Source organism: Larus michahellis, chromosome 6, assembly GCF_964199755.1.
Source record: "Larus michahellis chromosome 6, bLarMic1.1, whole genome shotgun sequence".
Classification (NCBI taxonomy): Eukaryota; Metazoa; Chordata; class Aves; order Charadriiformes; family Laridae; genus Larus; species Larus michahellis.
The window spans coordinates 3345056-3368073 of record NC_133901.1 but is presented as its reverse complement, the minus strand read 5'-3'; the positions used below and the strand labels follow the sequence as shown (position 1 = coordinate 3368073).

Here is a 23018-nt window from a genome sequence, read left to right as displayed (position 1 = left end):
TACAATATGAGAGCGCTAAACTCTCTGTGAGAAACACACTTTGTATCTCTAACTCTATCACTAGTTTTTATTGAAAATCACAGCAAAATGAAATAACAGTTGGTTCACCACCTGATATGTCACATCGCATGAGGTGGCACCACGTTCATCAGCACCACAGGACACAGTGCTTAAAAGCTCCTTGAAATGGGTGTTCCTCTTCGGCTCGTTCATGTGAGCTGCTGCGGTAAAGAAAGAGCCGTGATCCTCGAGCAGCGCTCTCATCTCTAAACATCAATAATTGTATTTTGACATTAAAAAATAATAATTCCTGCAGTCTCAAATATTAACAGTTGCCATTCCTAACAGCTATATTGTGAGGAAAAAAAAAAAGACAACATGATAATGAATAAAAGATTGTAAAATTATATGAGCACATTAAAACAGGTATGTCTGAGAATCAAAGACAATGTGCTGTCTAGTTTAGCAACTATTGCAAATACAATAAAACCATAGCTACATGAAAGAAAGTGAAAACGCGGAGTATATATTTACTACATGACCGGAAAAAAATACAGTAAATTTGAATATAAATGAACATAGCCTGCAGAAGAACCTGAGACAAATAACCAGAATTTTGGAATTTTAATAATTTTGCCACAGACAAGGAAGGAAACACTTTAAGGTTGAACGTCAGGCCTGCTCTCCCTGGCCAATTCAAATTTGAATACTGTTTATCTTTTGTGAAACTGTGATCCTAAAGGAAGTGCTTCTCAGCTAAGAAAATAACACGTGAAACGTTGGAATCATTGACCGAATACCTTTATGTAGCACAGTTTGATTTGGGGGTAATTCCAGGGCGAGTTTGGGCTTTTACATAAATATTATCTTGTCTGAAAGGGATGAAGAAAATGGGGGCACATAAAGATTCTGCTTTAACTGACATGAATGATATTCTGCTGAACTTGATGTTCCAGCCAGTGCAATCCTTTTGATTGACATATCTAAGGGAAATTTTAAGCTTTTTTCTTCCTTTTTTCTTGAGATAAACTGAACAAACTTGCAGCTGACAGGAGCCTCACATGAGACCTAATAAGGCAAAGAGAATGAAACATTTCTTCCTATGCTGAAGTACCAAACCCATAATGATATTGTATCAAGATTTCAAAAAAATATATAAAAATAAAAAAGCTTGCTTGTAACTCCATAGATATTTCGCATAATGTGGAGGACTGAATTCTGAAAGTTGAGGATATGAGTTAATCAAAACTTCTCTGACTCCTCTCTTTCCTTTTCCACACCAATTTGGGAATCTTTCATTTGCGTTTCTCTTGCAGGAAACAATCTTGTAAAATCTCTCAGGACAGAGAAACAAGTATTTGTCATGAAACTTTTTCTAATTGTTTTCTATGTAACAGGTTTTTTCCAGATAATGTGTGTTACAGATATAAACTCTTGTGTTCTAAGTGCTTCATTTTCATCACCGCATTTGAAATAGAGCATTATCTTAGTTATTTGCTGTTCCAAACAGTGCTGCTATATCAATCAAACCCACATAAAACTAGCTAAATGTGAAAAAAAGTTAAGTAAATTAAATGTTAAGTAGATTTTGTTAAAGTAACCAATTAAAAAAAAATAAATTAAAGATTTCATTTACTTCAAAACTTTAAAAGATCCTTCACTGGAAGGATTTCTGTGTTTGAATGTGTGTTTTTTAAAAAAAAAAACCAACAGAAATTATAGGTAATTTCTTTTCAAAATTTCCCATTATGCCTTATTATCTTGAATTGGCAATGCAACATTGACATGATTGTTAGCTACCCCGTGAAGAATATTGCTGTATTTCTTTGAAAGGCTCTTGTTCCACTGATTTTTCTGTTGGAAATCGGATCGCTCCTGTTTATGTCTAGAGATGTGAAAGGCTGTAACTCCATACAGAAATATTACTGCATTCTTCTTTACTGTATTAGAAGTAAAAAAGTAACTTGGAAAACTCAGTCATGGCAGGAAAGAAGAGAACAAGAGTACGATAGTATTTATGTCTTCATTCTGAACTTCCCATCGACTTCTAAACATGAATACCAAAGCCCATAGGAATCCATCCATCTCTGTAGAGTGTATCCAAAACAAGATCATTCATGACCTGCACAACACAAACTACCCGTTAGAGCACCTTCTCATCACCCCTGTGAAAAGAGATGGAATGGGAAACAATGCAAAAATATCATAGCTTCTATTTTTGTATTATGGACCATGTTTTTGTGGATGCTGCCACAGCAAATATGACAGTATCACTCCGTAACATATTTGATTACACTACCTCAGAGAGCGTGTTTTTTCCAAATAATATTATGTAGTTAACAGATACAACGGATTTTTAATGAAACAGTTCCATTTAAAACCTTGCTTCTGTTTATCTATCGCATTTTTTAATTAATCTGTATTTGCCAGGGAAGGACAAGGATACTCTAGAGCCATTTGTTCTTCTTTGTGAAACAGAAGTAAATAAAAATAAATCTTAAGATGCTTGGGTAGAGTCAACGTCTGAATCTACAGCAAGTGCTTTTATCTCATCATACTGTTGGAGTTACTATATCATCAGTCTCTCATTGACTAGCTGTCGGAGAAGAAATTCACCGTCTTTTATTTAAAAGCAAAACTCGACCCATATAAGGAACATGTAATTTTTCTCTTCTTTGTGCTTCCTGTTGGGCTCTACCGTCACTGTGGTCCAGACCGCACTGCAGGAGGGTGAAGGGCTTTTAAAAAGGTGCTTGGCTGACACGTTTCATCCCGCGTGAGTGCAGCGCTGGGAGACCGTGTCCTGGGAGTCGGGAGGCCTTACTCAGCAAGAGAAGTCTTTTTCTTGCTAGCTGGAGAGGACAGCTTCTAACATTGGCAGAAGCCCCCAAATTCTGACAAGCTTTGGCCAGTGGCATTGTATAACAGCAGACAGTAGCTGCATGGGCACGTTTTTAAGAACTGAGCTCTAGTTCCAAAATAAAGAGCTATAAATCATGTCCCATTTAATGTCTTATGCATTCCGCCTGTCCAGAAACAGATGATGTGTTAGTGTTAACAATCTAGTTTTCATCTTCCATTTATACGCACAATAAATTGCTGGTTAAGTTTTCCTGGTGGACTTCTAAAAGCAGAAAAGTTCGATACTTAAAAATATATACAAAGTTTTTAAAATGGCAATCCCTTAGAAAATATTAAGAGTGCATAAAGTTATTTCCCAATGTATTCACTAGCAGTGAAGTGACGCGATTTATGGGCGTTTCTCTCTGTACCTCTGCCTGTCCCGGGTCTCTGGGGGAAAGCGAAGCTGAAGACTAGGAGTGTCTTCTCCTCGGGACTTGAACGTGGTCGTTTTGGTTTGCTTTATGTTGGTGGAGCTGTGCTGACCGCCACATTCCAGTCTTGAGCACGGGCCTAATATCCCCAAATGGCCAGAGCTAAGACACTGAACTTCAGTGAGCTCGTATGTTGTACGTAGGCTATTTTAATAGTTTTCTAAAGCCGAAAAGCATGTGATGCTTTCTGTATAGTGCATTTTACCACAGCTGTCCACTGAGTTTGATTAGCATACGATTAGTCAGACTGTAGTTGGCAGCCATTTGAAGATACCAGCCCTCCCAGATGTGCTACTTACACAGAAACATTGTGAAAACCCATATTGTTTTCAGTAACAGCAAATCTGGAAGCTTTGATTATTTTTGCTTATTATTGCCTTTTTATGAAGATTATTGTATATTTTGCCCAGGAGTAAGTTCTGACTTCGATCTTAATGATTCTTATAGTCACTGAGGTGCTTCAAAATTGAATTAGAAACCAAAGCAAGGAGGTGAGAATCTTGGTGAGGAACACAAAAATGGAAATGTGTAGTTATGCTCAGTGCATCTAATTTTCAGACTTTTTTTTTCCTGCTTGTAGTTCAGGCCGTGGAGTTTTACCCTGGTTTGGCATTTGGAGAGGACAAAAAGAAGTAGAAACGATAACAAGAAATTTGCCACGTTCTTTCACTAAATTGAGAATTCAATTGTGCTGCTTTTGTGAGATATTTTGTCCAGTGGCCTAGCTCTTGTTGAGGAATAATTTCGCTACACAGTAAGATATGATTTGATAAGTCTAGTTGGCGTGTGGTTGGGTAGGTATTGGTGTGGTGCTGCTTTTCAGAAGCTGTCAAGAAGCATTTTTTCAAAAGCCCATAGTGTGTCTCCGTGTTCTGTGATTTTCACTGTGTCACCGTATTGAAAGCGCAACGTTGCTGTTTGCCGCTTGTGCTGTCTTGGTCTCAGTTACTATTAAGACTTACGTGTAAGTTTGAGATAACCATGAGCGTAAATGAAATTAAAAACTTGCTTCTGTTCAGCGGAGAATGTTTATGTGCTTAGTGTGTTATTTGGAAAAGCTGTGACATACGCTGCTGAAATATGTTTCATTTCATTAAAAACCTTCAAATTTCGTAGATTTCAGCTTGAATTGTTTCACTGATGCAAATCATAGAAATAGAGCTGGTCTTCTTAGAAGACTGTAGGAACAACAAAAACCACCTCTTTGCCTTAAAATATAGCCTTTACTTCTCATGACTGCCCGGTATCTCATTTAAAGCTGTTTGTATCATTATGCCTCTTATTGTACTTAAGAAAAAGGGATTTTAGTGAAACGTCTGAAAGCTTTAGTACTTTTGGAAGGCAAAGGCATAATTGACCAAAGTAATACTATCACAGTCCTCGCTGCTGTAAAGCATCAGTCTGAATCCTTGGTGGTGATCATTTGCCGGATACTCAGCCTGTACGAGCTGGAAAAGGCCATTCGCTGTTCCACGTGGATTAGGCTGAAGTCGGTACCCTTCTTACATGAGACTAAAATGAGTCTCCGGATTCGATTTGTGTTCGAGGGATCTAGCAATGTGACACTGCAGGTATTCCAGCCTGGTTGTACTCTCCGTCTTCTTAATTTGCTTACCTACAGCATCACATACGGACTGGAATTGTTCTAGGACGCTTCAAAATGTCTTCGCTGACAGTGCATAAGAGGGCTTCTGGCTTGTCCTTAAGGCTGCTTTATAAACAGAGCACTTTGGCAATCAAGCGGCTGGTAACGAGCACTTTCCATATCCTCATTCCCATTTATTTTTTCCGACCTTCACATTGTCTAATGTAATCAGTTAAAGTTGTGTAAATGCCTTTTAACCAGAGGACTGAAATATATAATACCTTGCATAATCAGGTGTTTCTCTTCATTATATTACTTGCAAGTTACATTCCAGACACTCAAACACGTAACAGCAATGCAGTTAGTGGTCTCACCTTAATTTTTAAACAGCAATTTAAAAGGGACGTAAAGAACCCTCCTCCAGAATATCTCTATGATGAGAGATTATTTTAATTTCATTTCTGTGTTAATAGCTTAAGGTGAAAGTTTACTTTTGCATTTGTTTTTGGTATGGGACATGCCGGTCCATAGTCCTTTTCCTGCGTTTCTGTTAGAGGCTATTGGCAGGGTGGTACCCTGAGGAGCGCTGAACTGCTTCGGAACTCAGCGCTTCCTCCGTCAGAACGTAGCTCTTGGGAGTCACGCACACAAGGCACAGGAGAAACACGGATGCAGTCATGAAAAATTGGAAAGTAAACAGGAAGAAATACAGTTATTTGATTTCCAGGTTAACACTTGTCGTTTTCATGAGAAGGCAAAGCAAACAGTGAAATTCCAAAGGTCATGGGTGTTGAAGACAGTACTTTTTTCTAAATTGCTGTTTTCAGCTTGGAGGATTTCCTGAATTTTCATAGAAACTATAGAAAGTGCATCCTTGACGTTAAGCTAAGTCTTTCTACTAACTTCTGCGTTTTATGTGAACACATGAAGCAATTCAAGCTGTTTGAAGAGAAGGTAACCACAGTTTAATACTGACAGAAGAAAATATTTTTTCTAGCCTGACTTTCAGAGTCCTCTTTAATTCATTGGAATCTTTCTTTATTAGAAAGAATTGAGTGACCATTTATTCTCTGCAATCTTTGCCTGAGCTTTTCCAAACAACTTGAACTAAAGCTGAGCAACTCGTTAGTAAAGTCCCGTGTGCCTGAACTTCTCATTTTTGGGGTGTATAATTTGCCTGTATTTTCCGCAGAACAGAATAAAGCAGAGCGTTGGGAAGTCCATACCATGGTAAAATCCTGCAGTCTCCTCTGATGCGTAACTGAGTTTCCTGGACTATTTTTACCTTATTTTCCATAGTTGTAATGGACTTTCAAGCTTCCAGTGACTAGTTGGATCTTAAAAATGATTAAACAGCGACTTTGAGAATGAAAAACTAATAACTTTAAAATTACCGTCTGTTCCAATAATCTTAGTTTTCACAGTGTCTCAAAAGGCAGCAGAACTAGAAATCTTGCTTTTAGAGGTCACGTAGGAAATACTTGAGTTACAAGGTTTTAACAGAAACATTTTTAATGTTAAAAAAGAGGCTCTTGCTCACTTTCTCTCGCTTTGGCTGGTTTAGTCCACTGAGGCTGAGTTGTGTTGCTTTTTTTGGAAGGCTTAGTGGTTTTAATTCAAAGAAAATAATGAAGAAAAAATGGAAAACGCATCCTTTACACTGCTTAGCAGCAGCAGTAATATGTTTGTATTGTTCGTAAAATGTATTGAACTGCCTAATCCGAAGCTCATTGTAACTGAGTGCAGATTGGTAGCAATCGTATATAATTAGGCTTTGCTGACTTTTTTTATTTTTTTTTGTCCCGCTGTGAGGTAAATAAGAGCCCTGTTCCAGAGAAGCGGGGTGTGAGTGAAGGGATGACAGCAGCAGAGGAAGAGCTAAGGTTGTCTCATGTCCCCTCACATCTTTGAGCCAGTAGTTGCTTTTGAAAGATTTTTCCAAAGCTCAAGTTCCATTTTCAGACGTGGCTGGTGGAACTGGCAGATAAGCGGTGTGGGATCTTGCTGACTCTATCCCTTTTAGGTAACAGCTTTTTTTAGTGCCTGTCATCTAACCTGGGGTGGGGAAACGTGTTCCTCCAGGTGATATCTCGAGCAGCCCACATAGATTCTTCTCAGCAGACTGAAAGCCAAAAGTAATTCTGGAAATTTTTCCTTTGGTTTTTAAAGTCAGGTTTCAGTCACTGTCTTTAATCAGTAAGACCGAGAGTAATCAATAAGAGACGAGACTATACGTTAAGAGTTCTGCTGACCTTGAGTGTTTAAGATAACGCTTGTACCTACTGTAGGTGAGTACACATAGTTCTTTTTATTTGCATGGATTTAGACGTACAACATGCTGCTGACTATCTTTTCCCTCAAGTATGAAATCAGAATGGAAATAAAATACCATGGATGAGCTACTATGAATCGTCACGATAACTCATGCTAATTGAAGTTAGATTTCAGGACGTATTAATAACCTCTACTCATTAGCTTAAGATAAAGAACTTTGAGGTCATTTGGTCCATTCCTGTCAGTACAGTACAATTCCCTCCTTTCTTTCTAGATTGTATTTAACAAATGAAGAGAAAGGTCTTTTGCCACTTTACTTGACAAACTGTTCCACAATCCCGAATGACTACTCACAAAGTTTTTTCCTTCTCTTATTCAACGAAAATAGTTTTTCCTTAATTACATTACTTTACTTTTGGTTGTTTCTTTTAATTTTTACTTGGAAACTTGAATTTCCTGTAACTACTGTGTTCTTAATTTCCTTGGTAAAAGAATCCTTTATTTTGAGATCAAAGAATTCTGATATACATTAGCACTTTAATTATAAACTGCGGAATGATAACTGAATGAATAGGGCAAAAGCTCTTTTAGACTAGCAGGGCTGACAATTAAAAAGGCTTTTTTCATGACTTGCAGCATCGCCTGTTCTTTTTTTTTGTTAAATATGGCTACTATTGTAATTGAAGATTAATAATCACTGATAGCTAATGGGCTCTTTTAATGTAATACTCTGCACAAATAAAACCCTCCGTTTAGATGGCACTAGCCTCCCCCTTCATCCCCTCTTTTGCCGATGTCAGTTATTACTTGAGCAGAATAAGCAGAAAAGGAAATAAACTTGACCGAAGACCTATAGTTAAACCTCTGTCTCAGTGACTTGTGGGTTTTGTGCAAGGGAGTGCTGGAGGCCTGGAGGTAAAATAAATATTACCAAAATCAACATAATATAGTGGTCTAATCCGGTACTGTGCCTAGTGATTGCTCTTCTCAGTGTGGAACTTTTAAAAATTTGGGAACAGACCGACGTGGAGATGCCACACGCTGTCTCCTGGGGCAACGCTCCCGACGGTGGACTGTGACCACTGAGCAGTAGGCAATTAGCAACTCTTAGAAACCACAAGATTTAGAGTGTCATTTCCATTTTTCTTGTCTCAGATATTCTAAGAGGTCAGTATTCATAATAGCAAATGGAGTTTAAAAGGTGTTAAAAAACTTAAGAGTTTATTACTTGTTACCCACTGCTTTTGGTTGCTGAGTGAATTCTAAAACCTGGCTTTTTCATTAGGTCCATAAATGAGACCTAATTTATTTATTTATTTTTAATCCAGTATCAAGTGTGCATTCTGATCAGTTCCTCACGCAAGAAATGCCCCATATCCTTATTACTGGATGAGGCTTGGATGAAAATATTTTTAATTAGGGTTCAGAAGTTGTTACAGCATTGTTGTGATCTCTTGGGTATATCACAGTTTCTGTAGGGCTTTTTCGTTTCTCTGAATATACAAATGAAAAACCACATTATAGTGGTTTGTATTTTTGATGTAAAATGTAGACGTAGTGCAAAACGTTCTAGAAATTTCACTTTGATATCAAAACACTTTTGAAGATTATTTACATTTAGTTTAAAGCTATTCAGAGTACATCAAATGCCTGTACATATTGCCTTTCTACTGGGGGGGAGCACGGGAATTCTTAGAGTCTACAAACTCTTTAATTTATTTTTAGGTCTGAAAATCTAATTTTATCTGTAACTGCGTCTGTCTTCAATTTTAATGTACAGAAGAACTTTGAGATGAGTTTTTCTCTGATCCGTGTGTGCAAGTTGTATGCACCAGCACACACATGCTTGCGTATATCACTTCATGCTGTCAGCGCTCCCACTAATTCGTTCCCTATGTGTCAGTGCCATATTCTGCAGTACTTCTTCAGTTTGGGGGGCAGTTTATTTGGAACTTTATATAACATGGAGAAATTACGCTGAGTACACACTTAATACAGTACGCTGAAGGACATCGTTAAGTAGTTCCCTCTGATACATTTTCATCCTATAATATTTCTAAAAATCCATCCTTTTCTCCTCCTGATCAAACCACCTGCCTGCATTATAGTCTCCGCTTGTCTTGACGCATTTGCCGTCCAAGTCTTTTTTCTCCCTGCGATCCATCTACAGTGTTGTTGCCAAAATGATCTTCCTCGGCCGTCCTTTTAGTCTTGCCATCTTCTCTTTCAGAAATTCCCCAGGCTCCTGTTTATGTTGTGCAGCAAATTCCAACTTGTTTTGCTTTCGAAATCTTTTGCCTTTTTCAAACACCTTCTCTTCCGCCTTCCAGTCTCTTCAGCAATGTCCCTTTCGTCTTCTTCCTTCAGTACAGTCATCAGATCTCCATCCTTGTTGTTACCTGTCAGGCAAAACTTGTCTGCTTGTCTGTTTGCCCATATCGAGATCTCCTGCGATGAACTCATTTGTTCCAGAAAGTTAATCTAAAACTGAAGACGAATAAGCATTCAGGTGAGCCAAAAGAAAAGTTATAGAATTAATAGCAAGACCAGAAGCTAATAAAATATGCTGCTTACCAACAAGGTGAGTCCTGAGCTTTGAGTTGTTCTTGCAAAAAGGCTTGTCAGATGGTCTCAGCTAACTTGTGCCTTTGCTGTGCCATACCCCCCTTCTTCGTTTGATCCTATCGGATGAGCTTAAAATAGGCAACAAGCCTCGTAGAGTTAGATGTCTTTTGAATTGTTTTCTGAGACGTGTAATGTATTTTCGGTGCTTAGACACTAATGATGATTAGAAATAATAAGATAATTAAAACAGGTAGTACCTGGAGCAACCATGGTGCAGCACCGGAGGTAGACATTGATTTTATTTCTTTCCTTAACAGTAACTGCAGTCGTTTGAGCAAGCAGTAACCTTTCCTGCAGTGTAGTGAGATTATATGCTTTTAAAATGTGCTTCTCTATTTAATCTTTGTTGTTGCCGTTATTTTGTGCTGCCTTTGTCATTTTAATACAGAGCCTGCATAAAGATAGGGTGCAGTGGAATGAAATGGCCATCGTAATGTGACTATCTTAGTAACAGGTGTATTATTACAGCCACAGACGTGGTAATAAATCTCAATTCTACCTTCAGATAGCTTGAGTTTCATTGCTAGGGCTCCTTGTGAATTTTGAGGGCCGTTCTGTAGCACAGGACATTCTTCTGAGTTTTCTTTCTCTGTTTATATAAATATTCTGTGATGAGAAACATTATTTGTTAGGTCTTTATTCATTGTTGTTCAGGGACAAGTTTGAAAGGTGAGGGAGTTTCTTTTTCAGGTAAATTGGTAGCCTCAGGAGCACGCCAGCTAATTATAAAATACTTCAGTAGGTTCATCAAACTGACCTGAGATTCCCTAAGGCTCAAAGAGTTTGTCAGACTTGGCATTTTCCCCAAGCCTGAAGGGAGCTTGCTCGGTCCCAAACATATTCATCTTTAATTAATGTTTTCTTTTTAAAATAAAACAACCAGTCTTCCCCCGCCTTTATTTGTTAAGTTATACTATTTAATTATAGGAGGAGGTACGAGATCTCCTTTTGAGATTTAAATTTCAAATTATTAGTGTAAGTCAACTGATTACTTCATATTCTATGTCTCTTGCACAGTATACGTTGAAGATTGAATATTCGGATTTGAAAAGTACTGGGGAAAATTCACAGAAATTGCATTTTTGAATGATGATACCAATAAGAAGCTTAAATACCTTTCTGGCTTGGTAACTGCCATGCGAGTATGTCCAAGAGCAGAATGTATCCCCAGCTGAAGTAATTGCCTGACGGGGAGATTGAGCCTCTGTGTGGGTGCTGAGTGTATCCTGGTCTCGGGGGGTAATCTCAGGATATTGCCCATCCCATTCTCCCCTGAAGTGGAACGTGTCTGTTCATGTTTATGGGCCTTTCCTTTGAGCTCTATAGTACGGAACTGTGGATTTTCAGCTTCCCTTGGATCCTCAGCACTGTGGTTCACTAGTGTCTCCCCCTCAGGGCTAGTCTGTCATGTTTAATGAGCTGTCAGTGTTCCACTCCTCACTGATGAGGGTGACCTAAGTGGAAGAATTTGAGGTACCTTGGCATCAAGAGGTGGCAAGAGAGAACAGAACAGTATTTTCTCTCTATGACCATTAAATACCTTGGCTTTCATGAGTTTGAGAGGATGGGGAGACTTCAGTATGTAATGTTCTCATGAATCTTTTTGTAGTGCTTATTCTGTCCAGTCTATGCTGCATTGACTATCCATGTTGTCCCAGTTCCTCAAGGAACCATTGCCTCAAACCCTCATTGATGCTTTTCTTCAGATTCTTCAACTCCTCTTTCTTCCATCTGTTGTCCCTGGTTCTCCCTAGATCTTGTCTCTCTGTCTCTAAGAGCTGGGTGCTGCCTGTCGTACATTCTTCTTTCAGTTACGGCCGCTTAGAAGACATCATAATTGCAAATAAAACTCAGGCAAAACAGAGGATAGTTTAAGGTTCCTGTTACAGCATTTCCTCATCCTCTTCTCACAAATCTCCATAGTCGGGTCTGACTCATTTTGAAGGTCACGCTATGCAGTGAGTTTTTAAGGATGGTGGCGTATTAATGCATTTCGGTGGCCTGATACAGTGATTGTTAACGGTGGAAAAGTGTATAAATGGAATGGGGATAGATGAGGAAAAACAGAAAAAAATGTATTGTCACAATAATGGAAGAAAAAGAATAATGAACATCAAGAATGACTCTTAGGTATTGAAGCAGATTAGATGCATTATTTTAATTAAGAGTGCCTAATAGTACATATGGTTTCCTTTGAATAATAATTGCGTGCTGATGAAGTGTGATTAGAGACTTTTTTTTAGGAGTTCAATTAAATCAAATCCATTTCTGTAAAAGGGGAGTGATTAAAAAGATGATATCGCGGTCTAAACTGAAAGCTGTGGTTGAAGCTTCTTCTTGCAGATTTCTTTATTACTGCACTCCTTTGACTGTTATCTAGTTTTCAACAATGCCACAAGTTTCAGCCTGAGTCCTGCAGATTCAGCAGAAGAACTGGCTTTTCAGATCAAATAGAAACTTAGGGAGTACTTGGATGTCCTTGAATGTATGATCTGGGATTGGTCCTAATTCAGGAAGATTCTTGGTTCATGCATGTATCTTGAAGCATATGAGAAGACACTTTGATTAATTAGGACTGTAAGACAACATACCGTTTGCTGGACTGATCTGTATTTCTGCAGAGTGCTCGTGAACCTGGGGGATTAAATGCAGACTTGCACTGCTGCTTGTATTATCTGCTCGTCATCACTGTCTGACTCGTAAGGCTCCTCGACAGGCAGGATGCAGCCAACTGTCTGCCAGCCGTTAATAAAATTATCCGTTATCTGGCTGAGTCGTATCGTCTCGTGCTTTGCTTATCCTGTATCGCGAGTAAGGAGGGCTGGTTGTGCGAACATCCTGATGGGAGTCTTAAACACATACGCGAGTCAGGGGAAGGTACTGATATTCATTAAGTGGTAGCAAACACAATGAAGGCCTCTAGTGGCATGGAAGAGCGTGATGTCCGAGCTATCCATCTCAGCGTCCTGGGTTTTCATACCAGTACGCAGGAATCTACCCTGAAATATTTTGTCTGTTATTCTGAGATGACATTTCGTTCCTTTACCGAAAACTGGTACCTAACATTTTTTGTCCTAAAGTGTATGCAGTGTTAGCTTGCTGCATGTTTTATCCTTCGAATGTCTGTACTACACATGCAAATAAAGGAAAAAAAAAAGCAAGCTATGTAGTTTTGGTTTAAGGTAGGAAAGGTCTGTCCAAGGTGCAATTCCTGCACGTGATCGTTGTCATTAGAGATCTTTGCCTCTGATACGGGGAAAGAAATTTGGCTTCATATTTTTTTATATACTTCTCTTTCTACCACAACAATAGCAAAATCTGTTTCCTGAGGACTGCCTATAACCAGCTTCAAGCAGTTAACGTCGCTTCTTTAAAAAGGACCTGGCACTAGTTTCCCCCTCCTCCTGCGGTACCTGAAGGAGGTGAGAGAATGAAAGCATTTAAAAGGTGACTTTCTGTGCAGTGGTTGGCATCATGGTTTATGGGAATGTTATATGCAAATCATTCAGCTTTAAAGCAAAATTTTCTGTATTTGTCACTTTCAAAGTCTGCAGCTGGTAACCAGAGCAGTCTGGCTTGGAGATAAAGTTGGATAAATAAGCTTGGAGGTAAGTTGGAGATAAAAAAGAACTAACAGTAGAACGAACTTTTGAATTTCTCTTGAAGAAATCTAGCGTGAGGGTTTGTAATGATGGAAAGATTTGTATTGTTGTGGTGTGACCTCTTCACTTGGAGCTTCTGAAGTGCAGAAGAAGGTTGTGTTACATCCTTTTGCATGCTCATAACTGCGCGCACCAGGGAAAATTCTAAGTTACTTTTTTTAACGAGAGCCTTGAATCTAGTGGCCCTTCTAGAAGTTACTTTGACACTTTCTTTGCACCACTAGAATTTGACATGCGTAAATAAGAAATACATGATCAGAAACTCTTCTCGAGATTATTGCTACTTACCTGTGCACTTCAAAGACAGGCAATTTCTCTTTATGTGAGAAAAAAAAAAAAAAGGTGTAAAGCATTTGAGAAACTCTCCTTTCCTAGCTGCGCTTCTGCACTGCTGAACTGCCCACATAAGGAACAGTTAGCTTGAACGGTGTAAGCATTAACCCTGGGGGTTCTGCACAGGCATGAAGTTGCTCTGCCCCAGTTCCAAACCAACCAGGTTGAGTACAAGCTCGTTTAGGCAGTGCCAAGCCTAGCGCAGTAAAGCTGTTGTCTTGGAAGTTGAGTTAATATATATTTTTTAATATACATGTATTAAAAGATTCACCTAAATGCATTTGAATAGACACAAAATATATATTTCCATATACTTTATATAAGTAGAATTTAAAATACAGGAATTTCTCCATGTAAACAGAAAACAAAACAGAGATAGGTATGAATTTCATTTTTATGCAAGTAATTGAAGGCAGTGGGATGAATGATCCCTCCCGGCTGTGAATGAAATGTATAGAAAATGTACTTTCACCGCTCAAAGTGCTGTATATTACAAAGTTGGCCAACAAATTAGATTTTATGCAATGTAATCACTTAAGAGAATACTTTTGACCTTAATTTCACAGCGCCTCAGAATCTCATCATGAGCCATGTAGAAAATGTAGCAATGATCGTGTAAATAGAGATCTTCTGTACTCCAGAGTAATTGTCCCAAGCTACCATAATTCTGGCGTATCGTAATCCGTAACTTCCGGGATGCCGAAGGCTGTGTCCCACCGTAATACGACGAGTTAAGCATTGTTGGCTTTGACCAGGATACCTGCAAATGTTTTGTTCACTGTCACTTTTACTTCCCAGTCAGTATTTTCTATACTGAAAGTAAATAAAACCAATATTAAATAATAGAGGGAGATGTTGAAATAAAATTTTTAATAAGACCACATACTTTCTTTGGTCAGAAGCAGCTGTCTGTTACGAATTACTGTGCTCTAGTTCACCTGCTGTAGCCCTAGTCTCGTCGTACTCTTTTCTCAGAGAGCCCTCTGCTGACCTAAAATACAGCATCTTCAACGGAACGTCAGATACCCCATAACATCGTTTGACCTGTAGTGTAAATACATGCCCTGGTGCCGAGGTAGATAAATAATAAAAAAATAACAAAAACACGTATGATGCTACTGAATTTTTGAGAAGTTCTGAATTTTCAAAAGCTGACAGCATTAGTGCAAAGCAAACACGGTTGTGACCAGATTTCTCTTTCATTGTCTAGTCAAGGGAATGTGGTTCTGCAGAAAAATACTCAAAGCAGGGGTTGTTTCCTCAAGCTCCTGCCTCTGACTTTTCTTGTATGGGTCAGTTAACTTTTTTTGGGGGTGATGAGTGTAAGAAAAACAACCGTGTAGACTGATTATGCAGGCAATTTTTCTTCAGTAAATTAAGATCCCAGTATTAAAAATGCTCATTAGTGTATCATGAGTCTCACGATTACTGCCGTTCATCCTGTAATACTAGGTGCTGAAATTATGTTATTGCCAGGGAATCACAGATTTACTTTAAATAGAGTCAATTTACCAGGCTTAATTTAAAAAATCTGATAACATGAAGGAAGTCGGGGGGAAGGGGGGGCCAGCAGAAAGCAAATTCAGGAAATTTGCCTGTATTATCAAAAAGATTTCTTCAATTTTGCAGCGCGGAGAGGTTGGGGAAGGCTGGTTATTGTAACACTTGAGATTGCTAATGTTGCGGTTCTGAGAGGGGATCTTAATTTATGCAGAGATTTATTCTTTATTTACATGGGTGTGGACATTGAAACTGTTGTTTATGTTTGGATGAACGTCCAAAGATTTCCAGAGGTCACTCTGCTGGTCAGTGTGGAAAGAGAGACCCTTGATGCAGAGACGAACGCCTGGGATTAGACAGTGCGACAACCAGCCACAAAAGTTAAACCTTTCATTCACCTTTACAAGAAAAAAGAGAAACCAAAGTGTTATTTTCAAGACACTGTTATTGATCACCCTAAACAGCACAGTGTCTTTCCGTGCTCTTTCCTCATCCATGAGCCCATGGATAACGCGCAAAGGGAGAGGTGCCAGGTGTGAGGGCAAATGTGACTTGAAAACGAGCAATGCCTGATGTCCAAGGAAGTTGAGGCTCAGAGTTCTAACGCGTTGTTTCGTGTCACACACCCATCAATTACAAGGATTGTTTGAGTCCCTTGTAGGGAGTCTTACGTACAGAGGTCTCCCGAATCCGTAGTTGGGAATCTGCATGTCTGCTCCACTGCCTTCTTACGTGATCTGCTTTCTAATATGAGTTGTCGTGGGTTTGGTAGAGTAGCTGCCATGTGGATGCTAATGTTCTCTGAAAGTGCCCAGTATCGCTAGGGTAAAGTGTTGGTAATATTCGTCAAATAAAATCATATAATAAAAAACCTGCAAATTATAGAATGCAGGAAAGAAGAAAATGTTGCAGATGTATGTGGCTTGAAATATAAAGGAGTTGCCACTGCACAGCTCAGGTTTGAAGCGGCTGTGCCTAATTCATTCCAGCAGGTGAAACCGGAGTACAGCACTTCTGAAGAGCAGCGTTCACAGAAGGATAAACGTGGCAGTTTACCTGATTTTTTAAGTTATGTTGTTTGTAACTTGGCACATGAAGAGATCTGAGATGTCTGTTTAGATTTTAGCGCTCTTAATGTAACTAAAAACGTCCTAAAGGCTCAACACTTACAGCCACAGAGGTTTACACAGCGCGCAGGCTAGATATAGCACGCGGTTCCCAATTTTACTAGCATGTGAACTTCTGCGTTAAAGAAACTGCCTGCACGCTACATGCTGATGTTTATTCTAGCAGATTGATCTCTATCACGCATAATATTTTCATATTTTCGTATCCACTGAATATGTTTTCATTTTATTCATCTTACAAGTTTCTCGTCGTGTGACGGAATGGAAGATGGCTTGCAATGCCTGCCTTGTCTCTAAAACCAGAAAACGGTTAAGACGTGTCCCTGCAAGACACGATCAATAACAGCATGCCCCCAAAGCAAAACTGAATCTGTGTAAAAAAGGCTGAGTGGAGCCTTACACATTTTTGTATCCTGTTTTTTAAGTATTCAATGTGTGGGGTTTTTTTAATTTTGCCTGCCAATAGACGTGCTTTGAGTTGTCAGTAGGCAGCTTGCATATTTGAGGACGCAAGTTGTCTTTAAACTGAGTTTAACTCACTGGGAAACCAAGTGTGACATACTCACCAAAAAAAAAAAAATAATTCTGGGATGAACCCTTCCCCAGCTGCAGTTTAGTTAGTTTCCTTATTTACATTGTAAAACACCTAAAAAGATAAAGGGTATTTACAGTTTACATAGCTGAACACACTGTGTGTATTCAATCTAGTTATTATTTAATTGTCAGAGTCTTGGAGAGTGGTGCAGATCGACCTGATGTCCCCGAGAGCTGACTTCTATAGTGAAATTAGGTTCATGAGTTGGGTAGAACTGCAAGAAGTAATTCCTAAATGAGTAGGTTATACCGCTTTGGAAGGGAGGAGAACCTACGGCTTCATTTAGGATACCTAACTGCCTTTAACACCAGCACTTTTGAATGTTGATTGGGGTTTTTTTTCGGCTTTTGGGATCTGCTCGGTGTGAGAGAGGCGAAGGCAGGGACAGTAGTTACTTCCTTCCTACAGAGATGTTTATGCTGTAAGGTAAAAGACCTTGAAAAAATGTTACCTTTGGTATAAGTCTTTTTTGAATATTCAGATTTATTTTGCAATATACTGTATAACTCTACAATAATAGTTATGGTTTATATTAATATTTGTCTCTAAATTAATTGGAAGTTCGTTAAATACATTTTTGTTTACTGAAGAATACCTTTCCCAAATCCAAGTGTAGTGGAAACGTTATTTATTATGTTCTCATTTTAAATTGTCTAAGAAAAGCATTTCGGAATCAATTAGCAATTGAACTATAAATTTTTTTCTTTAGACTTGATAATTGTGCAAATGCTACATCAATTATCGTGTGTGTATTATTATGTATAAATGTTATTTGAGAAGTTGTCATTAGTCTTATAACCAGTTCAGGATGGGAATAGCATCAATTATGCTGCTCTAGCGTTTCACTTTATGAGAAAATTGTTGTCTTTACTCTTTGCTAAGTTACTCTTGCGTTCAATAATTCAGCAGTCAGTCTCAACCATTTTTCTACAGGGAAAAGGGGGCAGAAGCTTGTCGTTATTTTCCGTGTATATTCAGTGTTGCTCTCGGGGGGAAATGGTATATCCAAAAATAAGACCATAAATAAGAAATCGGTCGCCTTTTCTGTCTTGCTGCATTATGTGGGTGTGATATATGCTTCTGCAGCGTTATTACTTACTCTCTTCAAATCAATGCTCTGAGCTTTCCTTTATGTGATTGATTTCTTCCAGATTAGCCTAAAAGTACGTGATTTAATAAACACCGCTATTACCTGTTTGCTAACACACAAATGTCTGCACTATTACATACAGAGATACTATAAAGTTTCCAGAATGCTTCTGTCAATCGTAAGATTTTGATGGTGTAACTTTATTTCAATAGGCAAGAGAAAACAACTTTGGTTTTATGTAGTCAAAAGCAAAATAAAATTGCTTGGAAGGCAAGAACTTATAAAAATTAAGCCAGGTTCTGTAGGAGATAATGATGAAAAGGAAAGATGCTTACTAGGATGTTCTCTTCTTTAATGCCACTTTCGTGCCTCAGAAAAGAAGCATTTTTTCCACACTTTTGTGTTCTTAAACATTGCGGTAACAGATTGAAAAGTATCAGTAGCACTGTAGAACTGTTCATGTCCCTCCCTAAAATATACCTATGAATATGTATCTTGCATTACCATTTCCTGAAGGTTTTTGCGGAAATGGGGCGGCGGGGAAGAATTCAGATGTTTTGTGTGATAGAGTACTATTTAGGATTCAGCGGGTTTGGGCTCCGTATAGAAAGCCTCCTCTTCGATAGGACGTTGTTTCATTGCCACTGTTGCTTTTTCATGGCAGCTTACAGGTCGTTAATGCTTTGGGCAGCTATATCTCGAAAGAGTTCCGTGCGGGACAAGGACGGATTTTGCCTGGCACTTGGACATTCAGAACCAGATTTTTACAGTTGCTTACGGCTGGATTATATGAACCTGGTTTGGATCCAGTTTTGTACAGATTTCTGTTTGCCCAAACAATTTTAATTCTTGTATTTCCACAGTACCTCTCTGATATTCCTAAAACCGATGTTTTCTAATGCTTTACAACCCAGAGACTTTTGTGTGTCATCACTGACAGAAAACGTAATGGCCTTTAAGCGTTAATGGCCCGTGGAGTTGGGAAGTTACGAGAAAAGTTTCATGAGAGGTTACCGTGTAATATTTTAACACAGATGTCCAAAATTGGTGTTTTTCATCTTCTTCCAAATTCACTCTTAGTTCTTTAGTTTTCCTGATAACAGCCTGATGTATTCCCCCCTATTTTTTTCTCACTGTAAATACGGTGTGGGGTTTTTCTGCCTATTGCAATATTGTATTCTCTAGAGGTAAATCTCAATAGCTTCGCAGCACGTCTCTGCTCAGATATAGGTTGCAGCCTGATGTACAGCATATTCCCTCAGTCTCTGTACCCAAATCAGGCTCTGGCCAGGTCAAAAACCAGTATTTCTTTAATGCTTTCTTAGAAATGTTGTTGAGGTTCTAGTAATCTTTCTCCAGGAAACTTGTATTTCTGATATTACCCTGCTTTCATCCAGTTTCCTGGGAGATGGTTTTCCTCTTCAATTGCTGTACTATTGTTTTTAATATTACTTGGGATTGTTGCCTTTTCATACTACTTTGTATCGTAGAATTAAAACGCTACTTTCAACACAGCAACTATCATATTGCTTTTGAAGGATAGATATTATTCTAACCCTCCCAACACCTTGGGAAGTATTGTACAATATGATTCTATTCAGTCCACATTTTTATCAACACAAGCACCCTCACCTGCAGCCATCATTCCATTTTAGAGCACAGCCCTGCAGGTATTTTCCCCCTTTTTGCAATATCAAGATATGAGGAAGATGAATGAAAGTTTCGTGCATGTTTTTGTCAGTGTGTTTTTATAGCTCCCATGAACAGTGATGGACTTGGCAGCCTAGAGACTGAAATCCTCTGTTTAATCACAGGCCAGGTACAGTTCAGCAGAAAGACATATTTCTATACGCAGCCCCTGTAGCATGTCTAAGCCCTGAGCTGGAGAAGCCGATCTTCTGTAAGTGAGAAAATGTACTCGGGCCAGTCATCCCTGGCCTCCTCTCTGGAACCGTTGAAAAGAAGCATTCGTGCCATTGAGTGTCCTGACAGGCGTTAACGGCTCGTCTGGAGTGGACTGAGAGTTCCCTTTCACTCATTCGGGAATTTCTTTCTGTAAGTTGCAGAGAGGATGGAGCGTTCTGTCCAGTTTGCAAGTTGTGCGTGCGTGTGTGCGTCGAGTTGTCACATAACTCTTCAAAAGGCAGTAGGTTTTCAGGCCGGCTCGCATTTAGCCATGGGATTGATGTGAAGCTTATTAATGTCTGGGATTTTTTTCTTTCTTTTTACTTGTGTAAACTCTGAAAATCTAATAGCTAAAGCCAGAGAACTAAGTAAAATTATAATCCTCATTCCTATTTTTAGAATGTTGAGATGTTTTATTTGAAACCAAAGCAAAACTATGGCGCTTCAGAGACTCCTGCAGCATCCCAGCTCCACAGAAAAAGTACTGCACAGAATTCTTGTGTGTGGTCATAAATTGCGATCTCTTAACATTTTTTAATGTTGTATCGCAAAGGCAATGGTCTAGGTCATATTACTTTTCACAAAGATGTATTTATGCAGTTTTATTCACTTTTTCCCTGAAAATCCAATGTAATGAAAGTATGTGCTATTCCAAAAGAAGTGCTGGCTATTGAATCTGCTAGAAATTATTTGACTCTTTTCTGGGTTTTTTATATTTTTCAGCTAACAGGACAAGTGACTTTGCAAATTGCCAATGAACCAGTTTTGCCGTTTAATGCCCTCGACATCGCGTTAGAAGTTCAGAACAGTCTTAAAGGTAATTTTTGTTAGAGGAATATTGTTTTCCATTAATACAGAATAAGAAAAAGATCATCTCCTCCCTGATATGGATTTTCAATTTCCACTTGAATGATAGCCAGTGATTTTACTAGTTAAATAGTTATTATGTAACGCTAAATAAAAATAGGTTTTGTTGCTAAATAAAGCCATAAAATGTTTAATTTCTTCTGATGTTACTCTGTTAGTTAAGCAATAATTAGTATTAAAATCTCATAATTACAATCAAAGATAACAATCTCTGTGACTGAACTTGATTGTAATTCCCTTCAAGGCTTTGTTCAGTACAAGCAAGAGAAAGCTTCTAATCCCGTTGCCATTTGGCTCCTTAATTTTCACAGTCATCTTCCTTGTTTGGTTATTCCACTAACTCGCCTCGTTGGCAGAGCATGCTAACTTTTCTCCTTTTTCAGGCATGACAAAGCACGATAACTTACCATACGTGTTGTTTGAGTCAATTAAGCACTGAGACCCTGGAAGCTCTGTGTTTGATCTTGGTGTGTTTGGGACAATGGGCTGGGATTAGGGAGACGGACAAGAATGTTCCCGGTCGGAAGGTAAACAGCAGTGACTGGTAACTCGGCTAAAATGCAGATCTAATTCTCATAGAGTCTGGATTTGCCACTGTTTGCCAGGTGTAGGATGAATGCCGTGATAGGAGACCGCTCCATCAAGATTGTGGAGCCATTAGTAATATTCCTGCGTTGCCTTCTCATTTCTGGCTCTTTCTATTGTCTTGTGGCCTTTTAGGCCTTGATAAAGAAGCAGTATTCTGTAGTCCCCTGTTGACAACAGAACCCAGTTAAGCCAATAGCCCTTGGCTTGAGCTGTTTAAGATAACACAGTTAAAGGGTGCGGTTGTGCATTCCCTTTGCTTCTGGGGGGTGTTCCTTTTTTTTTTTTTTTTTTTTTTTTGAGATGTTATAAGGAACTAAACCCATTGTATGTTACTGAGATGTTCTCTGCTACTATCTAGACTACAAAAGAACAATAAACCTTTTACTGTCGTGGTTTGTGTCCTCAAACCAGGACACTTATCAATTATGAAAAGAATCTGTCTTAGCACCGTTCCTGAGGGATAAGGAGGCAGAGGAAGTCTAGGTTCTAACACTGCCCAGTGCCACCCATCCATATCAGCTTTCTCCTTAGTGTCATCTGTCTTCCTCCTCCCATTCTGTCCCTTTTCCCTTACAGTTTCCTCATATCTTAGCGTATTCAAATGAGATGCAACTCTACTTCCTTTTCTAAGTGACTAGGTGAACGCAGTCTGGATGCGGAGAGCACATAAGAAGCTTCGACCTTGGATTACATCTTTTGATTATTTAGCTGCTAAACTCTAAGATAATTCCTTGAATGTGTACAGACTGAGATCTTTCAGTTGGTATTCCGGTCAGAATTCAGTGAACTTAATGGTAAAAGGTACGTCCCTGACAAGAACACCCGTGAAATTTGAAAAACTGCTCCAAAACATGGTTTTGTTAGGACCTCACAGTGGAAAAATGTGAGATAAGTAAAACCATGTTGTTATTTCCTCATCTCCAATTATGTCTCTGATCCAGATTACCTGTAGTGTGCTAACGCCTTTCAAAACTAATTTTCCTATTTATATATTTATGGAACTCTCAAGTTGATCTAATAAATAAAGAAGTGAGTTCTATAAAATCACACCTAAACTTTCCATATAGTTTAGCAGAATGTGAGATCTTATCCCAAACCTAAAGATTTTTTGCAGTCTTGTGGTGTCGCCCCTGCATTTCATTCACTCCCCACAGTACAAAGTATCACTTTTCTGTAATACACGTTCACAGAAGTATGATACCTTTTCTTTAATCTTTGCCATCCATCATTGTCAAGACCGAGGAGCCAGTAGGCTGCCATTGGTCTGGAATCAGTGAGCATCCAAAAAGACAAGTAATTTTAGCTCTGTTGTGCCAGATAAACGTTGGTTTAGTTCAGCCTAAACACGGCAGGGAACGATCATCAAACAAAAAGCGCGACTCAGCTGGTATCCCTTCAGCTGAACATGAGATATCTGCTATTGTTCTTCCTTTTTTCTTTATTTTGACTAACAGGAAATGTTGATTTAAACTGAATTTTTTTCTCTAACTTCAGTTAGATCATTTATCTCAACCAGTTCAGGGGAAGGAAAA

General features: G+C 38.8%; 1 protein-coding gene across 3 annotated transcripts in view; it reads left to right on the top strand.

Annotated features, from left to right (window-relative positions):
- Positions 1 to 23018, top strand: part of NAALADL2 (N-acetylated alpha-linked acidic dipeptidase like 2) — a 503786-nt gene that overhangs the window by 448397 nt on the left and 32371 nt on the right. For all 3 annotated transcript variants that reach the window (XM_074591744.1, XM_074591745.1, XM_074591747.1), the window contains one exon: positions 20755 to 20848. In XM_074591744.1, coding sequence (XP_074447845.1) covers positions 20755 to 20848 — 94 coding nt within the window. The remainder of the gene's footprint in view (positions 1 to 20754; positions 20849 to 23018) is intronic.